Raw genomic sequence first — 25,798 nt, forward strand, 5'->3', positions numbered from 1 at the left:
CCCCAAAAACTTCCGTCACATTTTGATTCAAATATTGCTAAATCCTGATTGGTGCACAGCTGTATGTGACATCACCTATTTTAAAATGAGATCCACCCACTTTAAACCAGTGAGAATAGCACAGATTTAAAGAAAATAATAAAAAAAAATACACACACGTTTCTCATAAGAAATAACCAGAACTGTTCTAACTTTGACAGAAAATAGTGTGAGTTCATGTAGAACCACATCACTCATTATAAGAAGGTGACTGCGAAAACTGCTTCGAGTAGGGCCTGCAATCTAGCTTTTAAGTAGCAACATGTAGTGGGCTCGTTAATGTTTAGATAATTAACAGTCATGTCTCACAGGTGTGCATTTACTTTGCCTACATTTACTCGTTTCTATAAAAGCGAATTAGCCAATCAGCATTGAGACCGGAATTATCCACTTCACAGCGAGGCTTGGGCTTTGTTGAAAAAAAAAAAAAAAAAAAAAAAAGACTGATCATCTGATTTTCATCAGGGGCATGCAGCAGCGCGCCTCCTCCCCTCTGGCCTCCGACTGAAGCAGCGACACGTACTTCACCAGATATGACAGAGCAAATTCATCCTCGCCCAGTTTCGAAGCAGAGTGGTAAAACTATTGGTTTCAGCACACAGGCTGCAATGCTTCCCTGTACAGGCATTCCGGGCTTCCTCGGCTTACCGTCTGCCAGTCTCCCTCTCTCCACCGGTACCGAGAGGGGCACTCAGCGACCCGGCAGCTCTGGCTGGACGCCGGTCTGGAGCGCTGGGAACAGCCGCTCTCCGGCGGGCTCCGTCGGTCTTCAACCTGGCAGGACACCTCCCGTCTCTGGATGCCGTCGCCACACGATGCTGAACACTGAAAGCAGGACAGGCAAGATCTTTGAAAACGTGTATTCAACGTTTAGTACTCCGTTTAAGTTTATTGTTTTACTGCATATCAGATCACCTTACATTCCTGTAATATTGTGACTGTGGCGACACGCATTAAGGCCAGTGTGTTTAATGACCTTTACTTACTGGTATGTCTACTGTTTGCTTGCTGTGGTATTTTATTTCTGTGTTGTATGAAGATTGACGATAGCATTTATTTAAGGGAATGCACTCACATTCTGTCCAAATGTGGCCAGCATTGAAGTGGATGTTTATAGATGTAAATGCATATTTTTCTTTTCTTTACTGTGTGAACAATTGAAATGCTAATGTCTCATACTTTGGGTATAAGACATTAGCATTTCAATTGTTATTTTAAGGATGTGAATGCATTACACACAGGGATTTGCGTATTATTGAGTACTATTAAGGAAATATTTAATGTTTAAATAACTGCAACCAAAAACACAGATTTTTTTTTTCTACAGGGATGTGAAGAAATTCAAGTTGGAGCCTGGAAAGTGGATGGTTTTATGAAACTGTGTCTAAGCTATAGCAGCAATGTTTTTTTTTTATCAAAGCATGTTTTATTTTTTTTCTGCAGTAATACAGAACACATTTCTACAGAAAACACAAAGAATGAGAGAAGGATGAAACATCCATTTTGTTTTCTGCCAATTCTGTTCCGCCGTTAACCCAGATGATTGAAACAATCACATCATTGAAACAATGCATACATTTTAACTTTTTTCAGCTTGTATTCATGCTTTGGGTGTTATATTTAACAGTAACTATCTTGTGTCATTTTTCTTTTCAGACAGATGTTGATGATTCTGAACAACCTGCACTGATGTTAATGTAATGCTAATGAAACACATAATACATACATAATAATTTATGTATGTATTTGAAGTAAAGGGTTTTTTGGAGTATATTATGAGAGATTAAGAGTATGACTGATACAATGTTTGAGTCTCTGTTTGTGTTTATGAGCGAGACTGAGACCACCATCATAACTGCTCATATTTTTGCAGGTTAAGGGAGCAGGAACTCCCAGATGATCAAGCTGAGGTGACATCAGATAAATGGATGGGTTCCAGAGTTACAGCAGCTTAAGATTTCTATATGAATGTATACAAATACACCAGTGTGTTACATGTCTATTCATATGTGACACAACTTTACATTTCAGCAATTTAACCACTAAGAGAATGTGGAGTATCCTTTTTTTTTTTTTTTCCTGGCATGTGTCCTGCTCCACAGCTGTTTAGAGCCAACGCACATCCTCTCTGACGTATGGAGCACAGATGTGGTTCTGAGCTTGGACTTGGCCAGTGGGGTGAATTCAGAGAAAGAGGACACGACAAAAGAGAGAGAAAAAGAGAGACAGAGAGAGTTAGGGGAGGGGAAAGAAAAAGCAACAGGCTCTCCAGCAGCCCAGGTGCACGGTGTGAGTGTGTCGGGCATGACGACATTAGTGGATTGCCTCTTTAGTAGGGCACTCAAAGAAAAGATTAACATGTGGTTCCCATTGGGGAGGCAGAAGATAAAGAGGGGGAAAAAAGTGAAAGAGGGCTTGAAAGAAAAATTGATCAGTGGGGGAAACGGCAACAGTGAGTGGGAGAATGAAAGGGACAGAGGAGAGAAAAGTGAGGGCAAGAAGAAGAGAAAATATAATGAGAGGGGTAGATTTACACTGGCTGGACTTAACATCAGTTAAGCTTAGATCAAAGAGTGGGATGCACATCCCTCCTACTGTCATACTTACTGTACTGTGAAGTTGCGGTCCCTGCATACACTACCTCAAAACCCCTGCTAGCAGCCACCCCAGGCCTGTGCTGCAACCCGGCAAACCACACTGTGATGTGTAAAAGCACCCTGCCTTAGTTAGTGGCCTGGCATGGTGCAGAACTACAGTCATGTTTAGCTGCAGATGTTTTCACACATATGCACATACTTGCCAGCAAGCTGGTAAGCATTAAAGTGGAAAGAGAGGGGGAAAAAGCCTTCATGTCTGGCAGCATGAGAACAAGAGTGGCAGAGGAGTGTTTTATAGCAGGGTCACAGGGTCCTGTCTAGATGGTAACCCTGGAAACTCTCGCGAGATTTAGGTTCAGGCAATAAAACTTGTTTAGGAACGCACACAATGAAGAAACAACACGTACAAATCTCGCGAGAGTTTTGCAAATCCTGGGTTACCATCTAGACACGACCGGGTCAAAGAGCCCTACCTCTCCCCAGCTGCCAGTCTTCCACTTGGGACATCGTCCACCTCGGCAGCGCCTCTGCTTGCTGGGTTTGGGGGACAGAGGGTGGCAGTTTTCCTCAGGGACGGGGCGGCCTGACCCGGTCACACAGCTCACTTTACGGGACTTGAACCCTCTTCCACAGGAGGCAGAGCACTGGAAGATGTCAAAGGAAAGAAGGTGTAAATTGCAATCAAAAGGTATGTTTTGTGTTGAAACTAAAAAGTACACACTCCAAACCAAAGAAATTCAGATGTGGTTATTTATTTATTTATTTTTTGGTCGAGATTATTAAAGTCAAACAGCATGATTGGGATTCACAATGCACATCATTTGTTGAATGTCAGTTGAATCTGAATCTGCATGATTAAAAACTAGATGACAGTACAGCTATAATTAAAGTTTAAGTATTTATTGAACAGGTAAATTTCGATCATTTTGCGGATCTTTTTTGTCGTTTAAAAAAAAAAAAAGTGACATGAGACACAGTTCCACGTGAGTAGCTAGTCCAATGGCAAAGCACGGCCATTCAACCCGGCAGCAGTTTGTTTCACCTCCGGGTTCACCGAGTTAGTGGTCAGTCTAACTCAGTGTGAGACACACACACACACACACACAGCAGTTACAGGAGGGAGTGGAGAAGGGCTCGGATAATCAAAAGGGGCGTTGCATGTGGGGATGGATGGGAAGCGACAGGCTCAGAGTTGAACGAGTACAGGGCCCAGCGTGTGGTGCTGTCCTGACCAGCAAGGGACTGTACTAGACAGAAACATGCTGTGACCTCTCACCTCATTCAGGGCGGAGGAAGGGTAGGAGGGCTCATGAAAGGAGGGGCTAATAAAATGCTTATTCCCCTTTTTAAATCTGGGCAACCCTTGCATCCCAATTGTATTTGTGTAATGCACTAGATTTATTAGATTTATTCATGTTAGTGATGTCAGTGGACAGTCCATTCATTCAATCGATAAAGACAAACAATGATGATTTAGTTTTTTTTGCCAAGAAATAAGTCATATCAATATTGTATGATTCTTCTGCGGATATTGTTGTATTGTGTAAATTCTAATAAAAATGACTCCGTGTTGCTTATGTGTCTTTGGGATAGCACTTCCCATGATGAATCGTAGCACAAAGGAGTAGAAAACTTAACTTCATGGTTGATGTAATAAGTCACTGACAGTTCTCCTAATATCAAATACCACCACTGACTGTAAACAACATCGAGATCGTATTTTTAATGTTATTGCCTGACATGAACACAATACACTAACACATTTGTTTTAGATGAACTGTGGAGAGCAAGTGGGTCATCCCATGGGAAACTGGGCTTCCGAGTAAAGGTTCAAATCATTAAAGGAAACATTTACAATCCAAACTGTTGTTCTGTTCAGACATCAGCTCATTATTCAAAAGTTTTATATACTTTTTTACAATGACTTTCCTGGTGCTGTACTGTGCTGAAATGCCCTCAGAATAACTTGAGAATCAGTACAAATGAATCACATTAAAACACCATGTGTATTATCAGTACATGAACCACTCTGTGCAGGGTTCATTCATTAACTTTGCCCACAAGTTCTCTGGGATTCTGTAATTATCCAGAGCAGTTCACTAATACAAACATCACTGCTTATACATACTTGAACTTAACATTTCCCACTTCATCAGATAATAAATACACTATATAAACAATTTTATTTGTATCAGTTTTATTTGCAGGAGGTAGAGCGGGTCGTCCACTAATCACAGGATTGGCAGTTCGATCCCCGGCTCCTCCTGTCCTCATATTGAAGTGTCCCTGGGCAAGACACTGAACCAAGTTGCTCCCAGTAGGGAGGCCAGCCATCAGTGTGTGAGCGTGTGTGTGAATGAGAAGCAAATTTTAAAGTGCTTTGTCCATTAAGATAGAAAAACGCTATATAAGTGCAGTCCATTTACCATAATGCTACATGGAATTAAAAGTGTCAAATACCACTTTGGTGTTGTAAAGGGTGATTACAAACTGTGGAATTGCAGATACAAAATGCATAATTCAAATCATACAACTTTAGTTATAAAAATCCAGATGGGCAAAGCATCGGTCAGCACCTTGTGAAATGAAACCCCCCTAAATACACCACTTTTCAATGTCAGCATAGGGTTTGGGAATCCTATTCAACTGGGTCCCCCGGATCACAGCAATTTCCCAGAAGTCTGTCTGTGCTGATGATGGGAAGAACGGGAAGGGGCCCCTCCCCAGATCAAACGTGACCCTTGACCCACCGAATACACCACTGCATTGTCTTGCTGATGCCCGCCCTCCCAATTCAAGTTACTGCCCCCCACATTGGTACACTGTCATCAACCCGGATTAGACCAGAGTAGAGGGGCCTGACAAAAAGGGGCAAAGGGCGTTGGCAACTTCATAGCGGAGTAAGCGTCACCAGGCGTCCCAGAAAAAAGGACGCATAGGCATTAAGAGTGAATGAACACAGTAAATGAAATGGGAGGTATGCTAAGTCACACAGGACAAAGATTTACCTTGATGGAAAGAGCTTTGAATTCCTGACACAGACAGTTAAAAACATGATTGGTCAAAGAGGTTAGCAGAGGCCCTGACCACATAAAATAACAGTGATATTGCTCAGTGATTTGTGCATTTTCATTCAGGAAAAACACCCCGTTGAATAGACTGGCAGGAAGGACTGCTTTATAAGCTATTTGCCAGGCCTCTCTTTATAAATCTTTTAGCTGAAGTCAAAAGGTAAAATACTAAATAATATAGGACACTTCCTTATCCACAAACACACTGTGATTATCATAAAGCTGGAGATGGTAATCTTGAGTTTTTCAACATAGATTTCAACATAGGGCTTAGCAGCAATGTTGCAAGCAGCGAGGCTATTGGCGTGATGTTGTTAGAAGTTGGTACTTGCATCTCTGTTTTCTGTCTCCGATTTTGTTGGGCAACCAGTCTGTGTAAGTTCTAACTTTGAAGTGATCTTGGCCTGCTCACTGCATGTGACAAAAATGTTGGTAGCGCTTTAGATTACAGCCCACAACATACAGCGGAATTCTTCCCGATTTATAGTGTAATTTTATGTACTAACTGTGTACCAGTAGAGTATGTACCAATACATACATGTAGGTACAAGTGAACAAGATGTGAAGTTAGGGAATAAGGGGGTAACAATCTGGGAAATAATTTATAATTTTTGTATTTTTGAGCAACACTTTTTGCATAGCTATCGCCTGTGGTTTTGGCATTAGGTCTGCTCAGTTTGGGATCCAAGTGTAAAAAGTTAGTTTCTCGTTAGAAGAGACGTGCTGACTTTGAAAGTTATGAAATGACCCAACCATGTAGTTTTCTAGTATGTGGTAATTCCCAAATGTCCAGCTTTGTTGCTCATTGGGTCATACTGTACCACGTAATTCTAGAATACACACCCGTTAGTAGAAAAATACCTGCAGTATAAATGATTTAAAAATTCCCCTTATAACTGCACATCGTGTTCTCCTATACCTACATATATGTATCAGTACATACAAAAAAAATCACACTGTAAATTGGAAAGAATTACGCTGTATGTTGTGGGCCTTACTATCTAAAGCGCTACCAGAATGTTTTGTTTAAATAAGAATGAAAAACGCCTTTGATAGTACCTCTACTTCACTTTAATCGTAACCTTTTCTGGAAATGAACAGAAATCCAACACATCCATAAAAAATTAAATATTGACATAACATTATAATGAAGTAACAATAAATACAAGTAATTACATAAATGTACAGAAATCTTCTTGAAACACAGACTAATACTGCCATTTGTGAATAAGAGACATACAATATACTTATTTCAAGAGCCTGTTGATATGGTGTTTGATCTTCACTGCTATTTGAACCAAGAGGTTGACCACAAGGACTCAAACTGCTAAGACTGAAAAATGAAACTAAACAGAAATAATAGGATGTGCTGTGTTAATACTGTGTTCTACTTTCACTGATTCAACCTAGATTTGATTTTACACTGCCTTACAATCACACATGTGGGAGTCATTACGAGCGATTGCTCTCATTAGTAAATGATGTGTGGTAAAAAATGTGCTCACTGCTGTGTTAACAGGCCCTTAAAATAAGGTGTGATGTCAATACAGACATTTATGACCAGGAGTAGTCAACTGGGTGGGCTGCAGGCAAAAGTTGCCCCTAACCACAGATTCTGGATCAGTTTTCACTGTCCTCAGCAGGATGGTAAGCATCACAAGGTGGGAGATGACACACACCCTGGATCTGTGTTTAGGGCCATCAACTGCAATGGGTAGCCTCAACAACTCATGCTTAATCTTAGCCAGCCAAAACCCCTCCAGTGCAAGGGAGAGAAAGATACGGCAGGGGGGCAATCAAAACAGAGACTGAGGTAGACACATTAGGTTGGCTCAGAGTAAGAGCTCTGGATACAAAACACTGTTAACTTCCCCTGTGGTCACAGGTATCACGTGTTCAAAGTACGACATTTTAACAGCCCATTCTCTTAAAGGTTGAGCAAGTTGTTTGATGGACATTCGAAGACAATTCAACATTATTTCATCATATCTGTGATACACTTTGCATTTGGCTGATCAAGCTGATCAATCCACTAACTGCTCATGGAAAGAAATACAATGTACAGAAAAGGCAGCACCAAAAAGCAATGTGCCACAATAAACACCTATATGACCAAAAATGTGATGGTTCATTTTTGATATTTATATCTTATATCTCCCTTGTTTGGCCAAAGCACCGCTGTACTGTAGGTTATCATAGTTTAATGGCTAGTTGAGTTGTTTTGTTCCAAGTGAGGTATTGTTGAGCATAGCATATTTAGCAACTCCAAGTACTTACTGTACAAAGAAAACATTAACTAACACAACATAAATACACTCATATCAAGCACCTTTGGAGCAGAGAGCTTAAAACCTATTGTTTTGGCCACACTAAGGAAATCTGGGTCAAAACCCAAACTGAAATACAATGGCTATTAGTTCTAATTACCACAAACTCGGTGAGACACTTTATTTTACAGTGCTAGTACAGCTGCTGTTCGCTGGTGTTTACTACTGATACTGGACGTTTCAGGAACTTTTGAGTCAACATATTCATGCTTGAGTGTCAATGTCATTTTGGGGTTCAACACCACTGTTGGTTTCATTGCAGAATAATTTTACATAAACTGTAAAATAAAGTGTCTAAATAAGATTAGTAACTTCTCTAAAAAAACACGTGCCTTGAGACAAATTGAATTCTTGATACAATAGCCATTTCAAAGATGTATATAGTACAAAGATGTATATATAGTACACAGCCCAAATACAGTCCTGTGTAAATTGGTGCAATTATATTGTGTAGCACCGCATATTTGGAGATTATGGGCCATTCTTTGGATAGTAAAAGAACAAGGCATCTTACTGTATATTCCTGATATACAAAAACATTCAACAGCATTTGCATATGAACAACAATTGGCTAAATGTGCGAATACAAAGAGCTAAGACACAAAATAAATCACTTCTTAAAGTTAATGCTATATACAAAAGATAAAAAGGAAAAATATCTTAATAAATTATCTTTAAAAACAATATTTTACAAAACTAACTTTGATTGTGATACAAAGTGATCCTGAATTTTTCAAATACTAATACAAGGCTCAACAACAGTTTTATGGTAACTAGGACTGAAAAGAATGTTCTTATGGTCACAGCTGTCACTGAAGTATTTTGTGATGTTGTACTTTTTTGGCGTATTGCAAGTGAGCGTATCTTTGCCATTTAAGTGCAACAGAAATGAACTTCCCGAATGTCTTGAGGAAATGTTGACCAATCGCAGACACCAGAGAAGGAGCAGGAAGTGGAGGGGGTTAAAAGTAAAAGTAGAGAAGCGGGAGTGTAATTTCTCCAGTGCAAAAGCACCATAGTCATCCTGCCCCTTTAAGACTGTTTGTGAAAGAGTAAGACTACAGGTATTTGAAAAAAATGTGAGGTTGAAAAACAAGGTATAGAGTATTTTTTATGAGCGTACCGAGCTCCATGGGTCTGTGCTCCAGTGGGGGCTAGACGGGCACGGCTGAGTATTGCACTGCTCACGATCTGGTGGCTTGTCATGGATCTCACAGCTCAGATCATTGAAACGCTCGCCATTTGGACGCTGACACACCACCAGCCTCGTCTTTATCCCACCTCCACATGGCTTGGTGCACTGAAGAGAGCAGGAGCAAAGGTTGTGTTTTACAAAATGGTATGGGGAAAAGGTTTTTGAGTGTGAAGAAAAAAACTAGGGCAATTTTTTCATAGATCTGTCTTGTGTGAAGCATGGAGAATGTGAGCCCGAGCCTTAGCTGATTTCAAACCTCCACACTAAGCAACTTCTGCGACAGTCACAATAATTATTCAAACACAAATGAGCATACAATTATCTCTCTAAGCTAGACCAGTATCTGTCAAGGAGAATCAAGAGCCATGGTAAGCTGTAACCTGATGTAAACAGCAGTAAAGGGATCTCTGTCTTACCTCTCCCCAGTTGCCGTAGATCCACTGTGGACATGGCCCTGACTCACAGGATCGTTGCTCATTGGGCCGGCTGCGATCCTCACAGTTGTTGGCAGGGTACCCGTTCTCATCCTGGCACACTACTACACGCCGCTGGAAACCTCCTGCACATGTGCTGGAGCACTGTTGTTACATAGAGCGAAGAGTGCACACTGTCAAATAGATGGTTCTCACAAACAGATGCTCAGTGTATAGGTGTAAATGAGTCCCAGAGGGATATACTGTATATTATTTACATTTCATTTAGACACGATGACGTAAAACACAAACCAAAGTAAAACTCCAAAGCTGCAAAGTATTAAATCAGTGCGTCTGAGTGTACATAGACAAATCACTAGTAGAATTACTAGTACTAGTAGGTTAAATGCACACAGTACATGTTGTGTTGAATCAATGTGCACTAGGTATATATTGTGTGCATACAAAGGCCCCACTCTTATAGAAATTCAGAGAACAATGCTAAGAGACATATCATGTCAAATGACAGACCATGTCTGCTGCTATATTAAAATACACATCCTCAGGACAGAGGAAGTCACCAGAAATAGCTTTAATCACTTCCCAGAATTATTTAAAGGCCAAAGTTATTTTTGGACAGAGATTATCACTAACCCAGTTTTTAAAAAACAGCTGAACAATACAAAGAAAGAGATCCACGTGGGGGACAACCTGTGGCTCTTGGGTCACGCTATCCTGTGGTGTTACATCACAATGGCCAAGGCCTTGTCTTACTATAGCAGTGCCAGAAAGAAAGTTACCACAAAAGAAAACTGGCATGGTACAATCGTGTGTGTGAAAAGAACGGCTTTGAATAGTTCCCACTGGTGGAAAGTAACATTAAGTACATTTGCTCAAGTACTGTAATTTTTCGGTACTTGCACTTTACTTGAGTATTTCCTTTTTCGGCTACTTTATACTTCTACTCTACTACACTTCAGAGGCAAATATTGTACTTTTTACACCACTACATTTATTTGATAACTTTAGTTATTTTACAGATTCTGCTTATTAATATATATTATTACAAAATATTATCAACAAATAAATGATGATGATTGATTATTATAGGTTAAGATAAGACTTTATCGATCCCCGTGGCAAAATTCACAAGCTACCCAGCAGTTTTATAAAGTGATGGACACATTCATTATCAATAATTATAATCCAGTAATATAATATACATTATTCTGAAATGGACCATTCTGCATTATGAGTATTTTACTTTTGGTACTTAGTATATTTTGATGCTAATACTTTTGTACTTTTACTCAAGTAAAATTTTGAATGTATGACTTTTACTTGTGTATTTCTACACTGAGGTATTGCTACTTTTACTTACGTAAAAGATTTGAGTACTTCTTCCACCACTGTAGTTTCCTAATGGTAGAATCATTACAAAAACAGCCATCTCAGCGCTACCTCAGCTCAGCAGCTGTCTCATTTTCCCACTTGCTAATATTTTCTTCGGACTTCTACTGTTTGAGCTGAGGGTTTGGTTACAAAGGATTAAGCACAGTGTTTCAAACGTCAGGCCCCAGAGAAATGGTGTGCTGATGCTGCTGTGTGTAAGATGCCTCACCGCGCCCCAGGGTCCAGTCCGCCATTGGTGGGATTGGCTACGGGGCAGGTTGTTCCTGGTGCTGGTGTTTGGTGAGGACGGGAAAGGTCGGGACTCACTAGAGCGGGATGGGCACTGAGACATAGCACAGTCCTGCTCTGTGGTAGGACGATCATCTGGGTCACACTCACTAGCATTCACTTCTTGGTCACTGAAGTTGACGCACAGTACCTGTCGTGTCGTCTTCCCCTGGCCACAGGTTACTGAGCACTGAAAACACATACATACACTGGATAAATAGATCAGTCATGAGTATAAATGCATATGCTCATATGCATCTAGATGCAAACAAACATGAGCCATTCATACCGGCCTGCTATTGATATGAATGGCTCAACATGGTTGTTCAGATCTGGCCCTTTAACCTGTGTTTTACAGAGGTTTGACAACTTTGAAATAAAAGAGTGAACATGGATTACTATGGGGTTATGATATAATTACCATGATTACTAGCCTTCTCAGCCTTTAAAGTCTGCTCTCCAAGGGATTGAGTAAGTAATTGACTATCTTCCAAATGCCACCGCCATGCATGGGCAGAATACACCGCTACATGTGGCTATGCATCTACCTCATAGACAGTGATGTGTGTGGCTGATAAAATAAAGGTATTTAACAGTGCCTTCTGATCTGTATGTGATTTATTTCGATATTGGTGGCTCAAGGGCAGGGAGACTTTTTCTTTCTTTCTATCCATCCATCTTTCTCTCTCTTTCTTCGTTCTGTCTGCATCCTTCCCAGATATTGAAAGATCTTACAAATGAAACTAATTTCAGCCATGTGTATTTGTATCTTTTCAGCCTCTACTCCAAGTCTGTGACCACAGGTGACACTCGACTGGGAAATGAAGAGCTTCACCTTCAGGCTCAGCTCTCTTTTCCCCATGATGGTTTGGAACAATGCCTGAATGACTGTAGCTGCTGCATACATCCAGCAGCTCTCAAGACGCCAATATACTTAGACCCTTTGACTGGGGGGCAGCAACTAACTCCCAATTCAGTGACCTGTTTCCTTTTGCCTCAGATATGGAGGTGTTGACCCTATTTCCAGCTGACACTCCATTGGAAACCCACCCCAAGGCCCGCTGAAGGCCAAAACAAGAGTTTACCAGCAGAACTGTGTACATATTACTACATACAGATGGAATCTTGTTGCCACCAAAGTGGAAACTCTACACTCCTCAGCTGAGCCTTAAAAAATTGCCCAGACATTTCATAAACAAAAACAATATCAAAGGCTCATCCTTCCAAGGGTCCAGCACCAACTGAAAGCAGGCTTGACTTGGTGTCAAGGATACCGACACAGCTCTCATTGCAGTTAAACATGGCATGCAGCGTGGCATAGATCTGGCACTGGCTGGCGATGCAGTATCTCCTTAAAGGACCCAAGTACACATCTTTCTTTTTAGGAAAATAACACAAGGCAGATGTTCTGCCAAACACTAATGGTGTTTCACTCCTCCATAACAGAACCGACTTTCTGTTTTGCATAAGGTGATCTATGATACTTATGCAACAGCTGTCTACTCGCCTGGGATTACACTGTCCAGAGGTTTACACTGCCCTGTCACAATGTTATGGATTCCACATTGATTTTAGATACTGTAAGTAAGTAAGTAAGTAAGTAAGTAGATAGATAGATAGATAGATAGATAGATAGATAGATAGATAGATAGATAGATAGATAGATAGATAGATAGATAGATAGATAGATAGATAGATAGATAGATAGATAGATAGATAGATAGATAGATAGATAGATAGATAGATAGATAGATAGATAGATAATGTGATACTAAATTAAGCTGATGGATAACATACTGTAGTTTGTACAAGCCCTAAGAACAAAAAAAACCTCTGTCATATTGGAGTGTTCTGTCACTGCAAGATAAAGAAGGCTATATTGTTTTGTGTTAGTAAAGCTGGTGTGTGTGTGTGTGTGTGTGTGTGTGTGTGTGTGTGTGTGTGTGTGTCTGTGTGTGTGGCTGGGATAGGCCTCTGAAATCTTTTTTGGCCTTGGGATGAACTATTTCCTTTTGGGGGGTCAATGAGTGTCTTTGGCTTGGTGGTATGTGTGCGTGTGTGTGTGTGTGTGTGTGTGTGTATGGTGACCAGACCTGCAGTCTGGCTGTACTGTATCACCAAGACTTTGATGAGAAACATCTGTTAACAAGAGTGTAGCCCCTCACTTCAGCCCCTTGCATCTCTCAGCTCTAGCAACTTGTGCCTCACTCTAATTCACTCTCTCTCTCTCTCCCTCTCTCTCTCTCTCTCACACACACTCCTTCTCTAGCCTTATTCGAGCCCTCCTCCAGGCCTCGATACACACACCTTCCAGCTGCCACCCTGTCTGCACATCTTTGCTCACACAAACATCTACATAGCGTGTACAGACACTAATTGTTAGTGTAGGTGAAAAATAATGTAGAGTATACGGACATAAATAAACCTTGCAGGAAGAAAAACATCTGGATGGCAATATTGACGACACACAATTTAGGTTAAGCAACAGTGCTGTCTGTCAGTATAATGAGACGCAGATCTGAGGGAACATGCTTATCAATTCAACAGGAAACTCTTAAAAATGTCCACTTATTTGAAACTGTCCTCTACACTGGGTGAGCTTATATATATATATATTAATATATATATATATATATATATATACGTGCAGCTGCTTAACATTGTAATCTTGAGATAATGTATGAAAACTGGGTCAGATACAACTGAATTGATGACGATGACGGTTGCTTTTCTTACCACTGTCCATTCCAGCACTTTCCACTGTCCACAGGCCACTACTGAGCACACTTCTCTGGCAGGGGGTTTTGGTAGGTGGGCACACGCTGACTCCTCTGCCACTCCACCCTGGTTGTCACGGCAACTCACGTAGCGCATCCGCGTCCCTTTGCCACAGCTGGCACTACACTGTTGTGCAGAGGAGAAAGGTTAAGAAGCTGGAAACCAACAAAAAGACAAATGGATCGACGATGTGACAGGACAACCAACCTGGGTCCAGGAACCAAACCGCCACTGGGTTTTGTGGCCCTGGTGGGAGGGGACTTTGGTCCCTGGGGGAACAGGGTGGCTGCTGGGACACTGGGCCAGTTCACAGTCCTGTGGAAGAGAGGACACATACACCCATTCATGCAGTGATTAACAAAATGAATATACTGTAACAACATCTGTCACTGACCACAAAATACCACGAATATCAGAGATAGCTCCTCTGACATGGGACAGTCATTAACAACTTAAACTATATTCCTTCACCTCTATGTTTGAGAGTAGTTGTGTTTCCCATCAACCCTTTCCCCCCACCTTACCAAAACAACATTAACAGGCCCCCCCTCCCCATCAGTTCAAACTATGGATTGTGGCAGTAAGCCACTCAGCATAAAGCCCTGATCCCTGTCATAACAGGTCATAGTGGAGTGGTATTCAGGGCTCCAATGCCCATGCTGGCGTGGTTTTAAACTCCACCCCTAATCCACCCCCTTGTCCCTCACCTTCCGCCCTTTCCTCCCCCCATGCCCTCTGGTGCCCTCTGACCCCAGTTTCTAGGAATGAGGGCCTTAATCAAGTCGCACAGGCTCTGAGCAGGCTCCACATTTCACACTCCACCTCCTAATGAAAGCAAATAGTCCTTATGGCAGAGTTTAAAGTAGCTCTGCGCTCACTTCCGGTCAGACTCACATTTTACATGTATAAACTGATAAAATATGACTGATTTTGTGATGGTCGTGTGAGTGTGTGTGTGTGTGTGTGTGTGTGTGTGTGTGTGTGTGTGTGTGTGTGTGTGTTGCATGTATACTGCAGCTTTCGGGCTTTTATAAACTATATAATAGACCCAAGCAGTGTTCATAACTGTTCAGCCTTTATCCAATCTATGTGTGGAAGTATCGAGCAAAGCATCTCTTGCCTCCACCTCTCTCCTCCTTGTACTTAGACCTCCATCCATCTATTTGTCCCTCTTTTTCTAAGCCCTGCTTGGTGGCTGGTGGTGGTGGGACTGGAAGCCTGGTGGCCCACTTCATGGCTGGCTGGTTAGAATCACAACGAGGTGGGGCGACTGCTTCAGGGTCACTGGCTCTGTCGGCCCAGGCACCGGAATTAAGAGCCACTGCGACTAGAGGGGGGCCTCATCCTGAGTCTGCATGCTCAGCCCTCTGAAATGGGTTTACGCCCCATGCTGACCAAACAAAACTCTCATTCAGCTCAAAATAGGTTTCTTTGGTGTTTCCATGTCTCTTTGTGTGTGTGGCACACTTAACAAACAGATGCACAAACAGACAACACGAACAATTCCACATATAAACCAGAGAGTGAAACTCTCAGTTTTCAGGAGATAGGAACTAAATATTTGAAACTGTAGCGTTACTTTTCAACTACCTTGCTTTAAATATTAATAATTAGTAATTTGAAGAACACCCATTATATATAACTTGTGATATTTCTGTGAATTATGATTTATTGAGGTCTGTAGTCAAGTGTCCAAGAACAGCTGTCACAACGAAGGGATGTTTTGAAGTTAAGGCGTGGGCAGGATTCAAGCAATGAGTAAATACTTATTAAGACAAACAATGACTTCTGCCAGGGTCTCATACAGTACATAATGACGATAAGAGTATTCTAAAGAATAACACTGTAATAATAACTGTAAGGTCATCCTGCAACATTTGGGCTTACTTTTGGGGACTCTGTCTGTGGGTTGTGTCTCTATGTGGGGATAGAGAGGCCGGTATAACCTCCTCCTCTGTCTTTGCCTCTAGACCAGACCAGATCAGACAACATAGCTTTATTGAGACCAGGTGGAAATGAAATGTGTGTGTTTGTCTGTGTGTGTTTTTAGTGTCAGTGTGCATGAATGTGGATGCTTCCTTCTCTCCTCACAGTATGAATCAGTTTGAGACTCAACCATGGAACAACTGAGGAAGAGATAAAGAGATTGTGAGCAGTTGAGAGAAGTAAAAGGAAGATGTTAGAGATAGGGAGAAAAGATGCAAGGAAGGAAGGAAGATAATGCTCTCCTTACCTGGGTGTCAGTCGGTCGGGTGGCAGCATTACATTCAGTGTCATCCATGACAGCCCCATAAGAGCCAACCACACACTTCACCGCTCGCATCTGGTAGCCTGGCCCACACGAGGTAGTGCACTGGGTTCAAAGAGGGAAAAAAAGAAGTGGTGGGGAAACATTAGCAACAGTGAGCCAAAGAGAAAACAGAGAAAGAGGCGAGGAAGGCAAGCAAAAAACAGACAGCCAACAATGCAACTCCCACACACAAACAAATCAAAAAACTGTAAACCAGGCTTAGCAAATATAAAGGCTTCTTTTACCCCTCCACTCCCCTGACAAATGTTCTCAGTTTCAAGCAGATAAGAGTGTCAAAGATCAAATACATGAGGAACCTTTCCTTATATACATTGCACTGGTCTTTTTCCACTGTAGCCAAGTCAGAGGGTACCACTCCACGCTCTCTTCTGCCTCACTGCCTCTAATGAAACAGGGTCAAACTTGTGTGGCAGCAACTTCAACTACCATTTGAGCACGCTTCATTAAACAACTTCAAATATACCTTAACGTGCGCACATCCTCTGATGGGGGCGCAAAAATATCTCACATTTTTGGGTGTTCAGTTCTCTGTGCACACACACAAATGAGACTGAGCCTGCACACACAGACACTATATATACTGTATGAATAACCCTATATAATGCTTTTGTAGAAGAACACGCCTACCCAGATCTTCCATAGCTTTTGTATATTTATTTTGGCAGGATGTGCTCTGTGCCTAAACAGGCGAGAGAAAAGGGGACAGTGCTAAATGATGAGCTTAGCTTATCTGTGTCTTCCCCTTGGTTTACATCTGGAGAGAATTCATCAGAGAAGCAAAAGTAATTGTAAACATCAGTTTCTTTGCTGCTTCCCATCATCTGGGTAGACTATATTAGATTAGATTAAACTTTATTGTCATTGCACAGAGTACAAGTACTGAGACAATAAAATGCAGTTTAGCATCTAACCAGAAGTGCAAAAAGCAGTAAAGTGCAGAGTAATGTACATATGTATACAGGTTATATACTGCATAAATAACAGTGAGGGGTAGATATTACCCATATATAAAAGCAGTGGCTGTAGATCAAGATATCTGGAATAGACTCTTAAATCCCTTAGAAAAAAACACCACTTCATTTTCTGATATGAAAACTCATAACAAGCACAGATGTACAATATGGTGTTGATTCAGATAATTTTATCTCATGCAGTCAATGGGCAAATCTTAGAAAAGAATACCCAATGTCTCCAACAGTGCTATTTCCAATCATAGACCAAACAGAGTTATCTTCTGTTTCACCTGTTCTGGAATATAAATTGATTATTTAACATCACACATTCAAGTAGGTATGCTCCTAGATTTTTCAGCTGCACCACTGCATTAGTACCTACACACTACCTACAAGTATGCTGTATACTATACACTATTGTTAACACTCACTTGTCCCCAAGGTCCAACCTGCCAAGAGGCACACTCCTGCTGCTGGCACGTCTGCACCGACTCAGGTTTAGATGAACCACAAAAGCGGTTGTCTAAACGATCCTCACCAAACTGACACCACGTCTGACGGTGCTTATAGCCTTTCCCGCACGTCACAAGGCACTGAAAGGAAGATATTTCAGGTTTTAGAGATAGATATGTATAAAGCATATTACATGGGAACTGGTTGTTACCAGCCATTGAACTTGCTGGAATTCCAGTTCATGACAGAGGAAGATCACTTGGGTGTTGTGGAAAGCAGGGTATGCAGATTGCAAAACAAATGGCGGTTGGAAGGGACCAAAAGACAGGGCAAGAGTGTTTATTTACGTGTGAGTACAGTGCATAAGTATACAGTGCAGTGTAGGTGTTTTTATTTAGCAGAACCACATGGGAGATCTGAAATATTCCTGGAATGCAGCCCAAAGCTTTGCAAGCTCCTCACTCTACAATGTGTAAACTGTACAGCAGTTAAGTACGATCTTACCCTGCAATCACTGATTTCCCAACACTCACTATAGTGGAAGGAGGGGAGTAACTCCCAAAGCTGAGACATGCACAATCAACACTGGGATTTTACATTGGCTTAAAACTACAGTATTTACACTAGAGTCTGTTTCTCTTTACATTCACTAAACCCAGCTACTTAAACACCAGGAAGTCTTCCTCACAAATAAATGTAAATGCACACGCCATATGTAACTGTATGCCTTAACAGAAACTAATACAAATGATATGAAAGAAGAAACATTTAAATGTAAACATTCAGTGTATATGCTATCATTTTCTCAATCTATCCACTTCCTTTATATGGACCACTATATGTGACCAGCAAATATCGGACTGGTCTTCCTCTAAGGGCAAAGAGAATACAATAAGAGCTGAACTGACCTCAGACCAGTCACCAGTCTTCCATTGTGGACAGAGGAAATCGTTGCAGGGTTGGACGGTCAGCTTGTCCCTTTGACTGCATTTGCTCTCATCACCGCCAGCCTCAGCTGCCTTTCGACACACTGCCCCTCGACGGCGGGTGCCCCCACCACAGCTATTGGAGCACTGCAGTACAAACGTTTGAACATCAGCAAATGTAAACACATATACACAACCCGTGATAAACTTTGACAAACATCTGGATTATGCTCACACACAAACCCCACGCTTCCTACAACAATCTTACCTCTGACCAAGGCGAGTACTCCCAGCCACCCGGGTTACAGTCTCCATGGCAACCTTCCTTATCATCAGGTTTGCGCTGACCGCTACAGTAGCGGTCATCAACCTTCTGGGTCTTGCCATCTGTACGGCTGATTTTGGCACAGTATATTTCCAGGGTACGATATCCCAGGCCACACTGGGCTGTGCACTCACTCTTACGAGCCACATGCCACCTGCATTAAAGGTTAAATTACCAAGTGAAGAAAGACTTGATTGGTTCATATAGGTACTAGAGGTTGGTTAAACTGGTAATACAAACCTAACTTCACATTCAGTGTTGCAGGGCTCAGTGATGACAGCAGGTCTAGCTGCACCGTGACACCTCTGGTCTGAAACCACCACCCTGTCTGATTCTCTGCTACAGAGAATCTTCCGCTTGCGCTCTCCTATGAAGACACAATGACACAAGCTTGGTCATCAGGCAAATTTAAAAATTCAGAAGTCTCTTATAATTGTAAAGCACCATATACCAAACAAAAGTTGAAATACTGCACCCGTGACAGTAGTTTGTTTTGTTACCTCCAACGTTATATGCACAGATATTAAAGACAATGTGTTGTATATTTAGGCTTTTAAATAAAGGATACTTATTTTGCTAACCTTGGTATGTTGTTTTTTGATGAGAAAGACACAAAGGAGTATGCAAAAATTCATGACTAGAGTTGCAGTCTCTTTTTCATGACTTCATCCTCAAATGAAACTCCACTACCTTCCACTGCCTGACCTCAGCTTCTGTAAGATCCTGCAAGTAGTTATCTGAGTCGATGCAACAGTTTGCTCAAGAACAATATAGATCATCATAGGATCGCAATGAATACCAGCAGCAATGTGTGTGTGCTTCACTTTGGCTCTTGTGTTGACATCCCTGCACTGAATCACAGTGCACAAACTGTACAGTAGGGGAGAAAGATTTAAACCTCATGTGGCTCCAGGAAATAGATTCTCTATCAGTACCTCATGTTACCAAGTTTTACAGCTCAGTGCTATGAAAGCTTAGTGTTCCCACATTGCCAGAAAAGCCGTATAAATTGGAAAATCAAAAGGTGCTGAAGGCATTACATGTTTGCTGTTTACCCTGCTGTGTGAACTCATTGGTTTCTCTTTGGAATTTACTGTTGGTTGTTCAAGCAGGGCAGTGTCAAAAAGTGGAGAAAGAAATTCTCAGACAAAGTGTTTGAGTCAAAACACATAACAGGTTTTCGAGTTTACCTGCAATCCTCCTCTGCACGCCCACATACTCTGACATATCCAGAGTCATGCCAAAGAAGGTAATCTGCCACAGCATACTATGAGGTCGAACTTTAATCACTTGTTCCAAACCTATATGTCTAGCATGAACCTGTCAAGTTTAGTCAGATAATCCTCTCTCTCCTGTGCCTCTGGCTCAGTGGTTCCCACGTCTCTTCTCTCCGTTCCATCTCATCTTTACTCTCACCACATCATTTATCATTGACCACTCCCAGCACCTCACTGTGCCAACCCCTTGTGCCTCCCCCTCACCTTGGCACAGGCGACTGCACTCCTGCCAGGGCCCATAGGCATCCCAGAAGAACTGCTGCGGTTTGTCCTCTATGGGGATGTTAAAAGAGTATCTGACATCTGGGTTGTAAAGGTTCCCCACAGACAGCACCTGGTGAAAATGCAGACAGCGTGATATTCATTATAATACTGTAAGATTATAGGGTTTGTAACATCATGGATTGTCCACATCTTCCAAAGTAAAAGTAAAAACTTTTGGAGGTCAAGTCTAAACCAATCTAGCTTTGCATCTCTTCCATGGCAAACTAACCCGGCATGACAAGAACAGTTTACCTGGACAATGATCTCCTCCTCGATGCGGTCAGTACAGTTGATTCTCTCAATGACATGGTCAGAGCCACTGTACTCTATGACGGCATTTCCTACTTTGATTTCCCTTTTGAACATGCTGACCACAAACTCTCCATTAAGCAGGAACTCTCCACGGCTATTTGATATGGCTGCAGGGAGACAGAAAACAACTTACTTGTCACTTACTGTGCTCGATCCCACTGAAACCGAGAGCCAGAATGAGTGGTATTTAATGTAAGATCAAACTAACTACAAAATAACTGAAGAAAAAATTAAAAAATGTGAAATGTTTTGTGAAAAATATTGTTCTTATGACACTAGCTAAAGTAAACAAAACAATAGCTTGTTTTTGCATGTGACAGGGCAGCTTAGCAACACTGTGGCTAATTTTTTCATTTACAGTAAGGCTGATGCAGCAGGCAGCAGTAAAGCCTTATTGGGGTAAAATAATCCTCTGTTCCTGGAGAAGTCCCATCCAGGGGCGTCCTGTTCTGTTCAACAGCCAGTCTGCTGCACTCATTCACTCTAATGCGATTATGGAGCTAATTTCCTGCCTTTACTTTCCTCGCCATTTCACACATTACACTAATATGACTGTGGAGAGCGGCCCTCATTCTGGCAAAATCGTCTCCATGTTGGGCCCCTAATGTCTGTGCCCATACACAAATACATATAAATATACACACACAATAAAGGGTGACAACTGAAAAAACATGTTCAGAGGTTTCCATGGTGGCATATCATCAAACAAACAAACACACACACAGAATAAATAAAACAATAACAACAGCAATATGCAGACGTATACACACTACACATGGAGACACATACTTGTTGACCTTGATGGAATGGTAGCCAGAGGGCTATCTGAGCTCAAGTATTAGTACACTTGTGCCAACAAGACATGTAGACTAACAGCTGACAAACCAGCCATATCCAGACTGACAGGCAGGCATATGGTACAGAAAAACATACATTTACAGAACCAAAAGAAAATACACACCTGCACCCACACAGAAGAGACACAAACGCTTATAAACCATCTGACCTTGCTGGAATGGTACCCACAGGCCTAGTTCTGGCTCATTAACATGTTAGCATGCATTATATGCCAACTCCTCAGGTTTGCAGTACATGACTTAACACTAAAACACTGAGACACTCTCAACAGCACATTGCTTCAGAAATGTCTGGAATCAGTGTCAATGGAAATGTGGAAATACAATGAAATTATTAACAGTAGTTACTTTTCAACAAAATGTTGGATGTCTTACCGAGGTAGTTGTCATCCTCCGGTTTCCCTGAGTAGCTGTGTTGACGCACATCTATATTTGTAGCACCACTGGGTATTCGCACTACTTCATTATATCCTGAAAATGGCATGAGTAGTGGGTTTAGATCATTAGTACACTGAGTTCTGTGCCTACGCTAACAAGTCAACCCCACTCTCAGTGCTATTCATTCTGATGACTAAGCACATGTAAAAATGTGTTGAAGAAATATAACAAGAGCTGCTGTCGTTTAGACTTGCTGAAAGTGAAATTACAGTATAATAAAAGATGCTGTAGCTCACCATAACGGACGATGTTGAAGGTTCCTGCCACGGTTTTGCAGGAAGAGTTGTCACCTCCACACACGCCACACTTGTCTCTCCTTGCTTTAGAGTTCAATACATGGTCACAGCCCGCTTGCTGCTCAGTAAAGAGGTAGAGGGGAGAGATAAATAAAATATAAAATAAGAAAATGCCAGGAGTAATATAAATGGTAGTAGTAGGAAAGGGACAAAAAGAGGGAAAGTGGAAGAGAAATTTGAAAAGCAAGAGAGAAGATCAGATGGAGGGTAAAGGTGAGAAAGAGGAGAAAGATGTGCAGGCAGCATTAGATGACAATGCACTGGTAGGCCACAAAAACAGGGAAGTCGAGTTTCCAAAACAAAATAAAAATACTTTCTTCAGCTAGCACTCTTTAATTCCAGCTACGTGCAAAAGTTCAACACTACAATATCAACATGTCATATAAATGTCCTTCTACTTGGCCATAACTTCTTTATTTCCTGATGAAATACTAATCATGAAAGAAAAAATCAAACCAATTGACCATTAAAATAGTTAAATAAGAACTTATTAAGTTATAGCTATATCACTGACAACCATCTGAAATACATTTCCTGCAAAAAAACACACTGGGAATGGCACAAGCCGCACTGTTTGCAATTTGTTGTAGCAAGAGACATTTTTGATTCTCTATAAAAGGATGAAGAGCTTAGCTTTAGTACCACAGCATGGATCAAAATCAACTTGCCAAGGCCAGGAAGGCAACTTACTGAACCACAATCTCACCAAAACACTGTGTGTGGTTTAGAGTGTATACAGAGCAAGCCACTGCTTCTTTCAAGAAGCATATTGATGTGTACGGTATGTTAGTAATCAAGCTTTCAAACTAAAACTCTATTTGTCACAGGTTTGAGGCAATAAACACAGTCTGGTTTGGCAAAGGATTGCATTTTGAAAATATTTACTATAAAGATATATAAATGATTCTATCCACTCCACACTGTGAGTGTAACTGTGCAAGAATGGTCATCGTTAGAACCTATATGATTTAGCTGAATATATGCATTTGAACCATGCAGCGTGTGTCTGAAGTGTCTGAAAGTTAATAAGAGTTAGGAACCTCACCCTGCACAGGCCCTGGACACAGATGTCGTTGGTATCGGGTCCACACGGCGTGCCATCAATGACCCTGTCCCTGAGCTGATAGTAGGCCGTGCTGCCAGCCACCCTGCAGAACAGCTTACACCTGTCCTTCATCAGGACTGACAGAGGAAGTAAGACAGAGACAAAAACTTAATACCAATAGATGTCAATGTCAAAGTTAAAATATGTCTATTATGCACAAGTAAAATGGGTTGACAAAAAGAGCGAGATGCCAGTGACTGAAAAAAGGATTCTCACTTCCGCTGTACTTGGGCACCCAGCGAACATTAGGAGGTAGACCGTTAATGTTGAAGTGCCTGCCATCGAAAGCCGCACATTGCTCCTCCCTGAAGTCCTTCTTCTGCTTGGAGCAGGGCTCAGAGTTACAGGAACGAAACTTCATTCGGCGACCCACACAATACATTCCTCCATTCCTGGGCCTGCAAGCATGATTGAGGAAGTGAATGGACCAATCATTGGTCTAATTTAGTAAATATCTTAAGATGCTTTAGTAAGCATCTTTCCCCTACAGATTCAAACATTCATCTATTTGCCCATTCTCCTTTTCACCCTACTGCCCACCATCACCCACCTAGCGTATGTCATTGGCATTGTTTTCAGTTTCAAACTTATTCTCATCATGCCCCATTCTTTTCTATCTGTTAATCTATTAAACTAGGATGAAAGGCAACATTCAAGGTGATTTCTTTATTTACAAGGAAAAAACTATGTAAGATCTGCCATTAGAGGGCCTGTCTTGATGAACACAAGCTATGGAAAGAATTCCCTTCAGGAGGCTTGATCTATGGAACATTGACTTTGGCAGCTAAGATGGAGACATGGTCCACTAGGCATGCATGACTACAAAAAGAGGGACTGCTCACACAGGTCGGTTGCATTCGCGCACGGCGATCTTGATGCCCCCGCCGCATGTACGCGAACAGGTACCAAAGGGACTCCAAACTCCCCATGCCCCCTCCACAGGTGTGGCGTCATGCTCTTTGGCTATACACAGGCCATGTTTGCAGTGCTGCAATGAGAGAGAAACATAAAAGAGAGAAGTCAGATGAATGAAGAATGCATGAGGAGCAGAGGGAGAGAATGAGGTAAGCGAGTGAAAGAAAATATGATAAGGCAGAGAATTAATATAGAATAATAAGAGTAAGGCAGAGAAAATGTCAAAAAGAGAGAGGAACAGACAGAGTGAGCACATGAAACCTTATCCATGGAACTGGCAACACATCTATCTGTTCTCTCGTGCTTTGATGCTAATCTGGGAGAAATTATACAGAGAAGCAAATGGAAAAAAGAGGAACAGAAAAAGACATTTCACGGCTGGGTCTGGCTGGACAGAAGACAAGAAAATGTCACGCACATGGTCAATAAATATATCTCAGCTCATAACAGGAGGATAATCTTACACTGTTCAACAAACAGACTCCAGTTTAAGTGTTTAGTGTGGTGCACTCTGGCATGGCATGGGATGAGAGGTTGGTGTAACATGAAAAGGTTTCAACATGTGTGTGTATCTGTGTGTCTTTGGACTTCATGCCGCTTTCATGTTCTCTCAGTCTTAGTGGCAGGAAGCGAGGGGTTAGTGAGAAAGTCCTAATTAAAGGCTACACTAAGACAGTTGACTCGAGAGAAACTTCCATCATTTACAACTTCACGCCACCTACTTACATGCCAGCCATGTTAAATTACTAGAGTTGACATATGTGTCAATGGCAAGCTGATATTTGGTAAGTGTTTGGAAACTTGTTTTCTTTTGTCATTTTGGACTCTGAATTAAAATGCCTGTGAACAATGTTTTGGTCATGATCATATCACAGAACCATATGAGTATTAAACCACAATGTAATAGATAAAAATGTGGAAAACCCATGGAGTGTTAAAGCACTTCACGTTTTCCCTTTACATGTTCATCCCAAATTAATAAACCGCAATTCAATTTCTAACTTCTTGCTCCTGACACTTTTTTAAAATATTTTCCTGCTTTACTTTTTACTTCCCAATGTTCCTATAAATAGCAACCCTCTCTAAGCATCTGTCTTCATTTCCACATGACACTTACCTTTCCCGGGGAGCAGTCAGTGCCATCTGCCCACGGCATGTGCTGGGTCCTGCAGCCCCGCTGGGCGCCCTCTGGACTGGTGCACCACAGCCTCCGACACTGGGTCTGAGAAACACACACACACACACACACACACACACACACACACA

The 25,798-nt window shown here is 41.6% G+C and overlaps 1 protein-coding gene across 2 annotated transcripts in view; it reads right to left on the reverse strand.

Annotated features, from left to right (window-relative positions):
* The window catches only part of LOC122863693 (A disintegrin and metalloproteinase with thrombospondin motifs 9-like), a 46,353-nt gene that overhangs the window by 10,558 nt on the left and 9,997 nt on the right, over positions 1 to 25,798 (reverse strand). For both annotated transcript variants that reach the window (XM_044170429.1, XM_044170419.1), the window contains exons 11-30: positions 25,650 to 25,754; positions 24,460 to 24,605; positions 23,834 to 24,015; positions 23,558 to 23,694; positions 22,453 to 22,570; positions 22,154 to 22,249; positions 20,862 to 21,028; positions 20,550 to 20,679; positions 19,309 to 19,435; positions 19,012 to 19,222; positions 18,726 to 18,890; positions 17,796 to 17,957; positions 16,334 to 16,453; positions 14,308 to 14,415; positions 14,059 to 14,226; positions 11,264 to 11,512; positions 9,646 to 9,807; positions 9,158 to 9,334; positions 3,110 to 3,280; positions 688 to 864 (exon numbers count right to left, since the gene is read on the reverse strand). In XM_044170429.1, coding sequence (XP_044026364.1) covers positions 688 to 864; positions 3,110 to 3,280; positions 9,158 to 9,334; positions 9,646 to 9,807; positions 11,264 to 11,512; positions 14,059 to 14,226; positions 14,308 to 14,415; positions 16,334 to 16,453; positions 17,796 to 17,957; positions 18,726 to 18,890; positions 19,012 to 19,222; positions 19,309 to 19,435; positions 20,550 to 20,679; positions 20,862 to 21,028; positions 22,154 to 22,249; positions 22,453 to 22,570; positions 23,558 to 23,694; positions 23,834 to 24,015; positions 24,460 to 24,605; positions 25,650 to 25,754 — 3,078 coding nt within the window. The remainder of the gene's footprint in view (positions 1 to 687; positions 865 to 3,109; positions 3,281 to 9,157; positions 9,335 to 9,645; positions 9,808 to 11,263; positions 11,513 to 14,058; positions 14,227 to 14,307; positions 14,416 to 16,333; positions 16,454 to 17,795; positions 17,958 to 18,725; positions 18,891 to 19,011; positions 19,223 to 19,308; positions 19,436 to 20,549; positions 20,680 to 20,861; positions 21,029 to 22,153; positions 22,250 to 22,452; positions 22,571 to 23,557; positions 23,695 to 23,833; positions 24,016 to 24,459; positions 24,606 to 25,649; positions 25,755 to 25,798) is intronic.

Source organism: Siniperca chuatsi, linkage group LG2 (assembly GCF_020085105.1).
Source record: "Siniperca chuatsi isolate FFG_IHB_CAS linkage group LG2, ASM2008510v1, whole genome shotgun sequence".
Taxonomy (NCBI): Eukaryota; Metazoa; Chordata; class Actinopteri; order Centrarchiformes; family Sinipercidae; genus Siniperca; species Siniperca chuatsi.